At 42.1% G+C, this 13,317-nt stretch overlaps 1 protein-coding gene across 2 annotated transcripts in view; it reads left to right on the top strand.

Moving 5' to 3' along the window:
• Positions 1-12,210, top strand: part of RARS2 (arginyl-tRNA synthetase 2, mitochondrial) — a 29,445-nt gene extending 17,235 nt beyond the window's left edge. For both annotated transcript variants that reach the window (XM_009093830.4, XM_050972376.1), the window contains exons 12-20: positions 301-361; positions 3,776-3,852; positions 5,154-5,278; positions 6,571-6,638; positions 6,738-6,847; positions 7,858-7,953; positions 9,722-9,796; positions 10,708-10,771; positions 12,066-12,210. In XM_009093830.4, coding sequence (XP_009092078.1) covers positions 301-361; positions 3,776-3,852; positions 5,154-5,278; positions 6,571-6,638; positions 6,738-6,847; positions 7,858-7,953; positions 9,722-9,796; positions 10,708-10,771; positions 12,066-12,152 — 763 coding nt within the window. In that variant the 3' untranslated portion in view covers positions 12,153-12,210. The remainder of the gene's footprint in view (positions 1-300; positions 362-3,775; positions 3,853-5,153; positions 5,279-6,570; positions 6,639-6,737; positions 6,848-7,857; positions 7,954-9,721; positions 9,797-10,707; positions 10,772-12,065) is intronic.
• Positions 12,211-13,317: the final 1,107 nt, after the last annotated feature.

Genomic DNA, 13,317 nt, shown 5'->3' on the forward strand with positions numbered 1-13,317 from the left:
AACATGGATTCATTTTCCAGGAAAGGGCTGTTTCTCTCAGGTCCCAGCAGCGAGACACTGAACTTACTCTGCACCAAAGAACAGTTTGCTCAGTAACTTTATTAGGTAGTGGTTTAAAAAAACATATCAGACATGTCATCAGCAAAGTACACATGTCCTTTTTTTATGTGTAAAGCATACATGGATCCTTCTCTTCAGGAAGTCCTCTCCCCTCCATAAAAAGCAGGTTATTTTTCTAAGAGGCAAGTAGTGAGGTATGTCTGAGCAAAAGTCCAAATAATTTCTCGTTATCTCTTTTAGAGATCTTGCAGCTGCTATAGACAGAATGAATAAGCACAGCTGGGATACCATGATTTATGTGGTAAGTAATTCTGGATTCAGCTCACACTTTAGTGCTGACTCTCTGCAGTAACCCAGGGGCCTCTGGCTTGCAATATGACTTTAACACAACGTATTTTTGGCAGTAAAATGGATGCCCTTGCTGCCCAGCAGCTGTGTCTCTGTGTGGCAGTGTTTCTTGGTTCTGTTTCTGTGCATGACCCCCAGAATGGCTGAAAAATACCTTAAAACTGAAAGAGAGTAGGTTTAGATTAGATATTAGGAAAAAAATGTTGCTCTGAGGGTGCTGAGGCACAGGAACAGGTTGGCCAGAGAAGCTGTGGATGCCTCATCCCTGGAAGTATTCAAGGCCAGGTTGGATGGTGCTCTGAGCAAGGTGATACAGTGGGAGATGCCCTTTCCTACAGCAGGGGGAGTGGAACAAGATGATCTTAGGTGCCTTCCAACCCAAGCCTTTCTATGATTTTATGAAAATTAGCTCTGGAGTTATTATCTACTCATTGCAATTAGTTTCAAAGGAACTCTTACTTGATTTTATTTTCTTTATAGATGTTGTAATTAATTAAACCAGAGAAAGCTGTTACTATTATAAAGGGTTTTAAAATGTTCATTTAGATTCATTTTAGACCATTAATTTCTAAGTCTACTCTGAAGTCCTGCTATCTTATATGAAATGTACATTTTTATGGCTTTGAACAATGCCTTAGTTTCATTATGTAGGAATTACAGATAAGTACTACTTAATCAATCTGAATGAAGCAGTTGTAGACAGGGAATCTTTTTATATTTATTGGTTTCATTATTTTGTTTTTTCGCAATTCTAGCAGTATCAATAATGGAGCAGGACTGTCTCCTTACTTGTCTGAAACTGTTTTTGATCTCATATTAACAAGAAAATATCATGTGATGCTTTTAAATCTTCTTTTTCTCAGATTTATAAAAAAAAATTGCGAAAGCTATGTTCTTTTACATCAAGTCCAGAATGAGTAACATGTGGAAAAAATCTGTATGTGGTCATGTTTGCTAATATCCTTGTACCTTCTCTGTACAGCTTTTTCAAAAGCCAGTATAATGTGACACATAACAAGATGCATGGAGAGAGATCAGTAAGCAAAACATTAAATACACAGTTTAAAGTGCAACTTCCAGTTAAGCCACATTCCTCCTTTTAGCTTCAGTCTTCAGGAAGTTTCCTGTAGCTTGCCATTCTTACCTGTTATCCTAGAACAGGGACTTTTTGGTTATTCTGGGAGGAAATTGTGTGATTTTGGTGGGAGGTCTTCTGCTGCTGCTGGCTGGAACAGTGAGTTCATTGACATCAAAGGGCAGTGTGGCTGTGAAAGTGCAATGCATTAGATGTTAAGGATGCTTCCTGTCTGGTTCATGTGGGTGGGCAGTTGTTTGTGTTTGATGTTCCAGGAGGTAGCAGGGACCAAGGGAGGAGCAACAATTAGAAACAAAAATACTTGGGTGTCCACTTTGCACAAATCAGTATGTCAGCTGAACTTTGAGCTAATGGCATGAAAGCTGCAATGCATAAAAGCATAGGAACAAAAGTCTTGAGCAGACTGCTGCTGTAGCTGAACTCCAGTCCCTGTTTAATTCCTTGCCTGGGCCTCCCTGGTCTCCTTCAAGTCCATAGAGAAACACAGCACAGCCAGACTGTGATGTGACTCATGTGTCCATCACAGTCAATGTCTCATCCAAGTGGGAAATGACAGATTAGCTTGTCCTGTCCTCTCAGCCTTGCTCAGGTTGTATGGCTTTCAGAGGACATGGTTAGTATTTTTATAATTTCTGACTTTCTGAGGGCTGAGAAAGTGGGTTATTAAATAAAAGAGCGAAACAAACTTTTAGGAGACTCTTGTGGGACAGACAGCCTGGTGAGGGCACTGCCAGCCTTGCTGAGCTTTGCTGCTGTTTTGTGGCACTGTTTTGTAGTGAGTTAGGACTCTACTCAGTGTTACCAGAGGCAGGAGGACTTCATGGGATTAAATGAGAATGTTAATGATTTTAGTCTTTAATTATTAAATACAAGATATTTCAGAATGCTGATCTTGTTACAAGAAAATTATTTAGAGACTCTAGAGTCTTATTTCACAAGATCGTCTTACTTTTGTCAGATCAACTTTTTCAGAAGAACATTAAATTGGTTTACTACTTGTAATGCTGTAAAACAGTGCATTCACTAGTTTAGGGTTTAAAAAAATACTACTTATTTCATAAAAAGGCAGGTATGAGCCAAATATTCAAAACATTTTAAAATATGTGGCATGATATGAAAGAGGCACTAAGATTCCATTGAATGTTTCACTCAAGAAGGAGATGAAAATGCTTTTAGATATGATGAATTAGATATAATCCATGCTGGCAGACTGCAGACTTCTACCTTAAAGCCAGCCACTAAATGAGAGAGGTCTGGCTTTGTGCAAAGATGCATCTCATCTGTAAGGTGCATGGAAAAGGACTTGGAAAGCCTTGTTTGAAGCAGCAGCCACTGCTGTCCATTTATCAGCTGTCCCTTTGTCAGCCTTGCTTGTGAGTCAGCATGGAGAGAGGTGATTCCCAGGAGCAGAGCAGGTTATCAGGAGGTAGGAGAGAGGAGGCAGGTGCTTATAGAGTGGTAGTTGAGAAGGAGCACAAGATAAGCATTTCACTCCTTGTCCCAGAACAGCAAACAAATGAGAAATAGTGATTATTTGGTTATCTCTGCACCCTATGTTAAGGAGGGATAAAAAGGAGTCTGAGTGAGGCAGTCAAAACAACTAGGTAGGAAAATGAATAGCAGCAGTTTCTAGCAGTAGCTAGAAACACATGTGAAGGCTTTTGTTGAACATAACATAGAGTCAGAAATAACTTCAGTTTGTAGGAGAGTGTAACAAAGTGGAAGAGAGCACAAGGTGCATCGTTGTTATGAAATTGTGATAATTTATACTTTTTTTTTCATTATGTACCTGCCTTATGATGTAAAACTACAAATCATGCTGGAGACAATAGAAACTAGTGAGTTCTGGAGGCATACAGTCAAAGAGGTGTTCTATCTCTAAGCCAAAGGACCCTTGGAGTTTGGTGCTATAACCCAGGGGTGTAACAAGAGCAGCAAGGTTCTGAAGTGAAAATAGAGATGTTTTCTTTGATGGGCAGCTCTCAGATCATGAGAAACTAAAGAACAGTAAGGTTTCCTTTTGCTTCCTGTCTTTGCCTTCATGACCTGAGAATAATAATTTCTGAAAAGGTGGATTTTTTTTTAACATAGTTCAAAATCCCATTGCCATAGATTCCAGCTGCCACAATTTTCAAGACTTGCTTGTCTTCATGAGTCTTAATTTTGCTTGCAATGACTTACTAGCTCTGTGGTATTGTGTGTTTGTGTGTTAAAAGCTACTCCTTATCAGACTTGTAGTGTTTTCTGATATGCATCAATTCTATTCCTTAGACAGATAAAAGCCAAAGTAACCACTTTCAACAGTTATTCCAAATACTGAAGCTCATGGGTTATGACTGGGCAGAAAGGTATGTACTGAAAAATCGTAATTATATACTGGTTTTGGTAGTTAATTTCTTTTCCTCAAGAATGTATATAATATGTACACTGGAATTTCAGTCAAGTGCTCTTTTGAGGAGAATCTCCTGATGGTGTCCATCCACCACCATGCTATAGCACATATCATGTAGGCCTTTTGGATGAAACTAAGCTACAAGATGGGATGCTGGTGTGCAAGTAATGGACTCCAGAGTACAAACAGACATTTTGCCTGTAGAACCCAACTAATACTAGTCCAACAGAGAAACAAACCCTCAGAATTATGTGCAATGTGGGCCTCAGGTCCTTATCAGCAGCCTTTTCATTCTGTGTGTCCACTCCTGCTGGTCTGATTTATTTGTAGATGGAGTCATTGCTGTGTGTTTAGGATGTGAAAAACAGCCCTGTCTCTCATTTAACAGGTTTTTCCTAACTGCCTGATGTGAAAAAGGGAAACCATTTTTAAGAGACTTCATGGCATAGCTTCTGGGATATTGTGTGGTCACATATTAAATTATTACCTCTTAAAGTATTTTATTTTAGCAGAGATCAGAATCTGAGTTTGTGAATCATGCTTCAGGCTCGAAGTATCTATTGCAGGAAAGTGTATCCCTGCTGTTATTCATTGTAATTACCAATCTTGTTAGCAATCTGAGCAAAGGTCAGTAATGGATCTCCAGACTAAATCATATTCCTCTCTGCCAGACTGCATGTCTTTTGTGGTTATATATAGGGTTTTAGCCTTCAGGAGTACCAGCCTGCCTCCTTTCACAGTGCTTAAAGTTGTGCTAAAATTACCTTAGATTCTGAAACAAGAATAATGTTTGGGATTATTACGAGCAGAAACAGTGAATACTTTATTATTAGCAATGATTAATTATACTGTTAGCTTAATGTGGCCACAATAGAATTATTATGACTCCTTTTCTAATTATATTAAGAGAGCTCTGTTGCCACAGTAATTTGATCTGTCTACATCCTGCCTCTCCTCAATTTATTGCAAATTATTGCATTGAGGCCTCTGTACTAATGCTAGTAGCAAAAGATTCCTGCGAGCACACAAATGACCAGGCTATCATAACTCTGATCATAATTTTCCCATTATATAATAAGTATGGAGCTTGGTTGCTGAAATGAGAGTTACTGATTATATCACTGAGCTTCCCACGTTGGAGTGTTATTTATTCAGCTGTTACTGCTGTTTCCTGGTAGAGAATCCAGCTCTGAAAAAACACTGCAAATGTTTCTCTCAATTGAAATATAATTTTGGTCCTGCTGCTTCTCAACATAGGTGCCAGCATGTGTCTTTTGGTCTAGTTCAAGGAATGAAGACTCGGAGAGGAGAAGTAATTTTTCTGGAAGATGTTTTAAATGAAGTTCGCTCAAGGATGTTACAAAACATGGCTTCCACAAAAAGTTAGCTATTTCAGGTCTTATTAACTTCTTTTGATGTTCTGTGTTGATCACACTGTCATCTTTTCCACCCTTCACTTCTCCCTGTATTGCACTAATCACAGTAATTTGCTCTTTTTCTTTCTTTTTGTACTAACCATAATACAAACAACATTACAACAATTCTTTGCAACTCTGTGAACTCCCCTAAATTGCAGGTTTGCAAATTCTAACATTCAGTGAAACTATTTTATCGTGCACTGAGAACGAAGTACCTGCCTTTTTGGAACAACAATTGTTTTTTTCTGGAGGGACAAATTAGTCAGTAGGAGATTTGGGGCTGGAGTTCAGGGATCAGTCCAAAGGATTTATAGCTCTGACAGTTTTCTCTGGCAAGAGGGACCCTTGCTTGCCTGCCACTGCTGCGTTGTCACCCTGCCAGCCTCGTGGCTGTTCCCGAGTGCCAGGGAGGTCACTGCTCTGCCCCAGATTGTGCTGAAGGGGGGTTTGCCTGCACCTCGCGGGGCTGTGGCTCCAGGATCGTTTCCTCCTGATGCACTACAGATCCAAGCAGTTCCCAGTGAAATGCTGCCCCCTCTTGTGCTCTCTGGAGTTAGGCGCTGGCTGGAGTCAGCGGTCTGATCAGTTTAAGTAGTATGCATCTCCCTTGCTCTGCCTCTTCAGCTTTTTTGAAACAGATGATTTTCCTTGTAAAATAGACAAGGAGGTGGTGTCCCTGCACGTGGCAGGGGTTTTGGATGGGATGATCTTTAAAGGTCTCTTCAAACCCAAAGCATTCTGTGATTCTCCCAGTACAGATTCCCTCAGTATAGTCAGTTTACGTATTTACAGTGGATGGTGCGAATACTCCCTAAATGTACATCCAAATGGTCCATTAGCCATTGGAACCACTTTATTTGTTTATGCATCTTGTATCATTTGGAGCTTTTTATCAGGTTTTTCAACAAAATCTGCACTTCCCTGATCTTGGATATTGGCTGTCATAATTGTGAAAGGAATTCAGTGTAGCCTGTATAGTCTGTCGTAATGGACCCTTCTCGCCTCAAAATATGTGCCACACATATGAGGGGAAGTGGGCAAAAGCCCATGTGAAACAGCTGTTTTCAGCTTTTAATAAAGATTTATATCCTGGTCTCCTTGCTGCATGCATCCTGACAATTTCCATATTGCTAGTTTACAGTTATGGAAGATCTGCTCTTTTATTATTATTTATTTATCTGCTCAGGCATTTCGAAGCCTGAGCAGGAGTCATTGTGGTGCTGCAGACATAACAATGTTTTTCTGTTTCTCTTCAGCAACGAAAGAGCTCCAAGATCCTGTGGAGACAGCAGAGAAGGTTGGTCTTGCAGCACTCATAATTCAGGTGAGTCTGAGCTGCCTCACAAGGTGTCTGCATTGTCTGTGAGAAGTTGCAAATTAAGATGAAGAGCCATGTCTGGGTGACATCAACTTATTGTTCCAGGACTTCCGGGGCCTTCTGTCATCTGATTACCAGTTTAGCTGGGATCGAGCTCTCCAAAGTCGGGGAGATACAGGTGTGTTCTTGCAGTACACCCATGCCAGACTCCATAGGTAAGAGGAGCATTTCTGCACAGCACAGTCTGACATGAATTTTAACCTTATTAACTTACTGCTTTGCTAAGTAGTAGTGCTAGCTCCTTAAATATGACACATGTTCACTTTTTCAGCAGAAGTGTGAGTTTAAGATCAAAATCATTGAGACTTTCCAGAAGAGCAGGCCAATTAAAATGAATTTTCTACCTCATTTCCATGGAATTGAACTAACTGTTCATGTAGTTTCTCAGTTCTAGGAACAGCTTCTCTGTGGTTGGTGTCACTGATGAGGAATGATTGCCTTAGAACTAAGGAAACTGATATGAAAGCCAAAATGCCCATACTTGTAAAACACACCACATCACAGAACTTGGATGTTTTGGCTACCCACAGTAACTACTGGATTATTTTTAACATTATTTCCCACTGTTGATAGCCAAGACTAAAAGGAGATCCCTTCCTGTTGACTCAGGTCAAACATTTGACATGTTTAATTATTTCTTTTAAAAAGTTTCAGAACGGTCCAGTTTGAACAGTTTTATCAATTATACTGAACTGCCAGATCAGACCTCAGTATGTGTTTTCATGTAAGATTCCTTCCTGGGTGAGACCAAAGATGTGAAGCAGGTTGATGTTGTGAGGCAATGGTAGCAAGACATGGTGTTCAGGGAGAATGTGTAAGCCTGATCCTTTTCTCTGGTCTGTTTTTCTTGTACTCCCTTGTCATGTAGGTATTGGTGGTTCCAGGGTACCATTAGTGGGGGATTGTCTACCTCCCTTGTCCTTTTAGCTTCTGGACCTGTTGTCCATGCATATCTCTAATCCTCCTGATAATTGAATGGCCAGCACATTTTTTTTTTTTTTTTTTAAATCTTAGGTTGAAGTCAGCTAGTCTGTTTCAGTGTTCCATTCAGCTTGAGCTGAGCCTACTCTGTTTTCTTAAAAACACAGATTACTGAGGTTTTTTTGTTCAGCATTGCTAAGAGGTGGTTTTCATGCAATGTTTGTTTTCCGTTCTTACGTTTTAGTTTAGAACAGATGCATGGGAATGCAGAGCTAACTGATGTGAATGTGGCATGCTTGCAAGAGCCAGATGCTGTCTCTGTTCTTCAGCATCTTCTCAGGTTTGTCTTGTTTTCTTTCCAAATTCCATTTCCCTTTAAATAAATATCTAGATATGCACTGACCTATGGAGAGGACACAGACTGCATGATTGTAAGAAAAAAAATGGCTTGTTTGAGGCAATGACTTGCCTTTTGTGCCACATGGATTGCAGTATTTGAAATGTTCGTGGCTTTAGAAGCCATATGATGGAAAAAGCACTATTTGGAACATACTCCATGTACATGAGCCTCCTAATTATTTCTTGTCTTCACAAAAGTGCGCTTGGCTCTGTATAAATACTAGCTGCAGATTTGCTTGGTCCCTCGTGTTCTGCTTTTGTCATATGAGGAAAGAGAGAGGTGGAGTATGTGCATGCACATTTGGGGGCTCAGCATCCTTCAAAGCTACTGAACATGCACAACTGGTACCTGTTAATAACAGTGGTGTTCTTCAGTAATTCAGTCTTTAAGTTGAGCAGTTTCTGATTTCATTAGTTCATAGATGTGTAATTAAACTATGGAGATGAGGGAGTTCCCATGTTGCACAGCTTGTGATGAAGTCAGAAACAGCCGAAGCTTTCAGAATTCCTACTGAGAACTCCTATATACAGCATTGCACACTGCAGTATCAGCAAGAACTTTTTTGACCATACTAAGACCTTCCTGAGGCCACCTGAATAAAAGTAGGACTTCCAAAAGTCACACCAGTGCACCAGGTGGCTCCTTTGACCTGCACATGTGGGCTGCAGAGCCCTGCCATTAACTGTGACAGCCTCCAGAGGCCTGACTGCAGTCCATCGTTTGCTGCACAGTCTCTTGAGCAACAGCAGGACCAGCCAGCTCTCAGCAAGACCAGTTGTGTCTTATTTATGCAGTGCCATTGTATTTCACAGAAAACATGTGAGCTGTTCCCTGGGACTCTTTTATACTCTTACATGACTGCTGAGCTGTTGTTACCACTGTGTGCTCCCCAGTTCTGCAGCTTGTCTTAAAGAATGGAAGATTCCATGTCAGTGCAGCTTGGACATGCTGGCAGGGATGGGCCTGGGAGCCGAGTAGAGATCAGGAAGTCCAGTCCCCACTTTGAATTTGAAATCTCTTCAGCCCTGGATGTGTTGGTCCCTTCTTGCAGGCTGTGAAAAAGGACAGCAAAACACATGAAGAAAAAACATAGCTGTCATGACTGCCCGTAGTACCCTGTTTAATACTGTTTTACAAAGTCAAGTGTATTGTGTAAGTTATGTAGGATGACCCTGCTTGAGCAGGGAGGTTGGACCAGATCACCCATTGTGATGTCTTCCAACTTGAACCATTCTGTATGATTCTGTATTCCAGGATTTGTCTTTTTCTAATGTTGCAAGATTCATTTTATCTACTTAAAATTCTAAGCTGCATTTACTAAAGGCAATGTCCTCTAAGGGACTATTTTGACTTCCTTGCTTATTTAACACGTTTTTGGCTCCTAGAAATGTACAATTAGTGTTGAGATGTAAAACCAGACATAATGTTCCAGGAATAAATATAGCTCTTGTGTTCTCTTTGCTACAGCCTGCCTCTCTGAGCTGTTTGCTTCTGCTCTTCATCATGCAATCTCCTTCAATAATAAGTGAACAAGGAAGGAATAATCAGTTGTGTGCTAATGACATGGCTTAGGTCTGCTTCAGAAGATTAGTTTTGCTAATTCTACAGTTGTGGTTGTGTGCTTGTTCTGACTTAAGTCTGATGAGCCTTCTGTCTGGGTACACCTTGTACCACTTCAGCACCAAACAATCCTTTCCTTCCTTCACAGGTATGATGAAGTCCTCTATAGATCTTCTCAGGATCTGCAACCCAAGCACATTGTCAGCTACCTCCTCGCACTGAGGTAAGGTGTTTGCTGATACTGGCTGTGTCTCCAGTGAAGACAGGTCTTCCTGAGCTGGCTCTGCAGCCCTCACATCTGCACTGCTTTGAAGAGTAAAAATAGTGGGAAGATGCAAATTTGTGGCACAGTTTCCCTGAAGCAGGAAATATATAAAGTAGGATAGCAAATAATGTAATAAATACTTGGGATTAAGGCTGGAGCCAGTAGCCTCCTGAGTAACTTAACAACTTTTGAGAAAAAATAATCATTTGGCTGAAACCCAGTATCTGAACCCAAAATCATGCTGAACTAACAAGGTCTTAAGGAACAGATTTTAGCTGATAAGATCCTCTCAATATCAACATTTCAGCTAGGAAATTTTATCCAAACTGCTTTTAACCACTATCTCAGCCTATGAACAAAGCTGGTTATTAGTGTAAGTCATACTATGTATCTGATTCCCAGAGGGATTGGACAGCACCGTGAAATGCTGGTGTAGGCTTGGTGGAGAAAGCTGTAGAGCCTGTGTACAGGGAAGGCTTTAACAAGTTAAGGAAAATTGTGTAAGGAATCATGCATCTTGTGAATGATTGGGTAGGCTCTCAAGGATCTTCCCAGAGCAGTCTTGAGACTGTTCTGTGGCTTCTTTTGGGGGAAGGAGGGCAGGGAGTGGGAAGGTATGTGTGAAGCAGGGAGATTTTGTGGTTATTTTAGGAGAAGGATGGCATGCCCTGGCAACTTCAACACCATGCAGGCTACAGAAAACCATGCCCTCCTTCAGCCAGGTTGTTTAAGAGGCTGTTGGAAATCAGCCCATGGCATGCTGCAGTTGTGGGTGGCTCTTCCAGTTCTGCTGCTTTCCGTAGCCCACAGCGCTGTGTTTATCAAGTGACTTGCTCCTTCTCACTGTTCTCCCGTGTTTTCCCTTTCAGCCACCTGGCAGCCGTGGCACACAAAACCCTCCCCGTCAAAGGCAGCGCTCCTGACGTGGCACAGGTGCGGCACAGCGGGGTTGGGGGCTGGCCAAGGAAGGATCCACCAGGGCTTTGCCAGCTCAGCCGTGTCACCGCTGGGGGGAATACGAGCCCGCAGGCGGAGGAGCCAACAGCCAGGCTCTTCCGTGGGCGGAACCGCTTTGGGAAGGCAGGGATTGCTGTTCACAGCTGTGCCTTCCGGAAAGGGCTGCTCTGCTGGATCCTCCAAAAACACAACACTCCCTAAAGACAACTGCTCCAGTCACACACCTTGTCATCGCCTTTCCTTCTAAATGTTTTAAGAGTAAACATTTGAGCATTTTACTTGCTCCTTGATTTTTGATGGTTTCCTTTAATGGTTATGTGGGAAGGTAGAGAATTCGGAGAGAACTGAATATGTCTTCTCCCTCTTGCCACCTCCATATCCCAAGTTGTCAGTATTGCCTTTCTAGCTGAAGCACAGAGGCTGACAACTGTTAATGTGCCATTCCAAACAAATGCAAATTCTTTTTACTGATCTCCCAGGCAATGTTTGACCCTCTAACAACTCAGTAAATGATATATTAATTACACTGCCTCTCTTATTTTCTTTAATCTATTTCAAAAGGAATTACCTATTTGATTTTGGTAGGAAATCACATTTAAGTGTTGAGCTGTCCTGTGGGGGTAAAAACATTCAGTGGAATTGGTGGAGCTGCAGTCTCTATTTGAGCTTAGATACTGTAGGCATTCATGCCTTTGACTGCATCAAACTTCAAGGAAAACTTCAGTTCGTTATCCTGTAAATAAAAATATTTTTAAGTATCTTGCAATGTGACAGCTTTCAAGAGCTATGATTTTTGGAGCAAGCTTGACAGAGCCCTTCCCAAACAGCCAGCTGTGTAACAGCCAAGACATTGATGAGGGAGAGTGAAATTTTCAAAGCAGCCCATAGCTGCTAGACAGCCTATCACCCAGGCGGTATCCTCAGGCTGTACTACTAGCCCCTGGTGCATGAAAGATTTTCAGCTTTTTGTCATTGCATTCTTGTTCATGCATCTCTGCTTCCTCTGCCTCGAGGGCTGGGCTGGGCATTCCTTTCCACCTTTCTTTGTTTGACAAAGCAATGGGTTGCCAACAGCTGGTGTGAATTCTGGCAGCTATTGGCCTGTTCCTTAATACTCAGCTTTCGTGTAAGTCTGAGTCCCAGTGGGGGTCAAGACTGTACAAGGACAGGCTGAACACAGTGTTCTCACCTTGGCATCCAGCTGCTGTCCCAAGAACCACACCCTGTTCTCTAGCACTACCCTAAAATGACTTTTTTCCTTGTTTTCCAGGCACGGCTCTGTCTCTTCCATGCAGCACGCTCAGTTCTAGCCAATGGAATGAAACTTCTTGGCATTACACCCGTAACTCAAATGTAACGAGGCCATATCCAATGTCAATTCATATCTCATAGTAAAATGATTTTTTCCACAATAATATGAATCATCTCCTGTGTGTCACTGCTGCTGCAGGCGGGAAACTCCATCTGTGCTGGCAGGTTTGTGTTCTCCATCCTACCAGCAGGTGTGGCACAACCATTTGCAGGGGCACGGCTGTCACAATCACTTTCTTCAGACATTTGGTGGCAGCAGTGTATTTAAGACACTGCTCTATCTGGAATTTCCCATGAAAGAGAACTGCTGTGTATTTGCCATGTAAATATCGCATACTTTTAGTAGAGGAAGTAGTGTTAACTGTGCTGCCCTAAGCAAAGTTCTCCACTCCTGTGGTTGCCACTGTGTACTAAGGCCTAATGGCACAATGGCTTCGGTTTCTCTGTCTATTGTAACAAAAGGAGTTGCTCAGACCCTGTACAGACCTTTTCCTGGGTGTTGTGCTGCATTCCTCCTTCAGAACCCTCAGCCAAGCCCAACTGCCAGCTGTCACACCCTGCTCCTCCGCCCTTCCTTGGTCCCATTGACGTGATGGCTGGTGAGAAGAGACTGCTGCCTAGCTGGTGGAACAGGAAGCACAGTGTTCACTCAGCACTGTGCACACAGGCAGACGTGGCAGGTGCTGCTTGGCACCCCTCAGCCTCACACTGCTGTAGAGAAGTGAGCAGCACCTGTGAGGTCCTGCAGGTGCCTGGCAATACCTTCCAACATGGAAGCCTCAACTCCCAAGAGCAACGCTGTGGTGGAGCAGTTGGTGAAAGGCAGAGGGGACCATTCTCTCCCACTGGAAGAGAATTTAGGCACGTTTGTTACTGCTGTGTTTAACATGCCCCACTTTCAAGTAAAACAATTCATGTCCAAAGAAATGAAATTCATGGCCAAGAACATGAAATTGGTCACATTTCAACTCCACTGTGAATGTCAACAAGTTACCTAAGTAGGCCGGGGTCAGTTCTCCCTCAATGTAGAGTTGAAATATCTGGAAGGCCTCAGAAGACGAGGAAGGAGGTTGAAGTTGCACAGTTGGCACTGATAAATTAAAGGTGAACATGCATTACAGGAGCCCTTTTCAAGCATCTGTATGCACAGAGAAGTTGAGAGAGAAAAGATCTTGTAGATAGAAATGTCATGTGACTCATTCACACTTAAG

Source organism: Serinus canaria, chromosome 3, assembly GCF_022539315.1.
Source record: "Serinus canaria isolate serCan28SL12 chromosome 3, serCan2020, whole genome shotgun sequence".
In the NCBI taxonomy this organism is placed as follows: Eukaryota; Metazoa; Chordata; class Aves; order Passeriformes; family Fringillidae; genus Serinus; species Serinus canaria.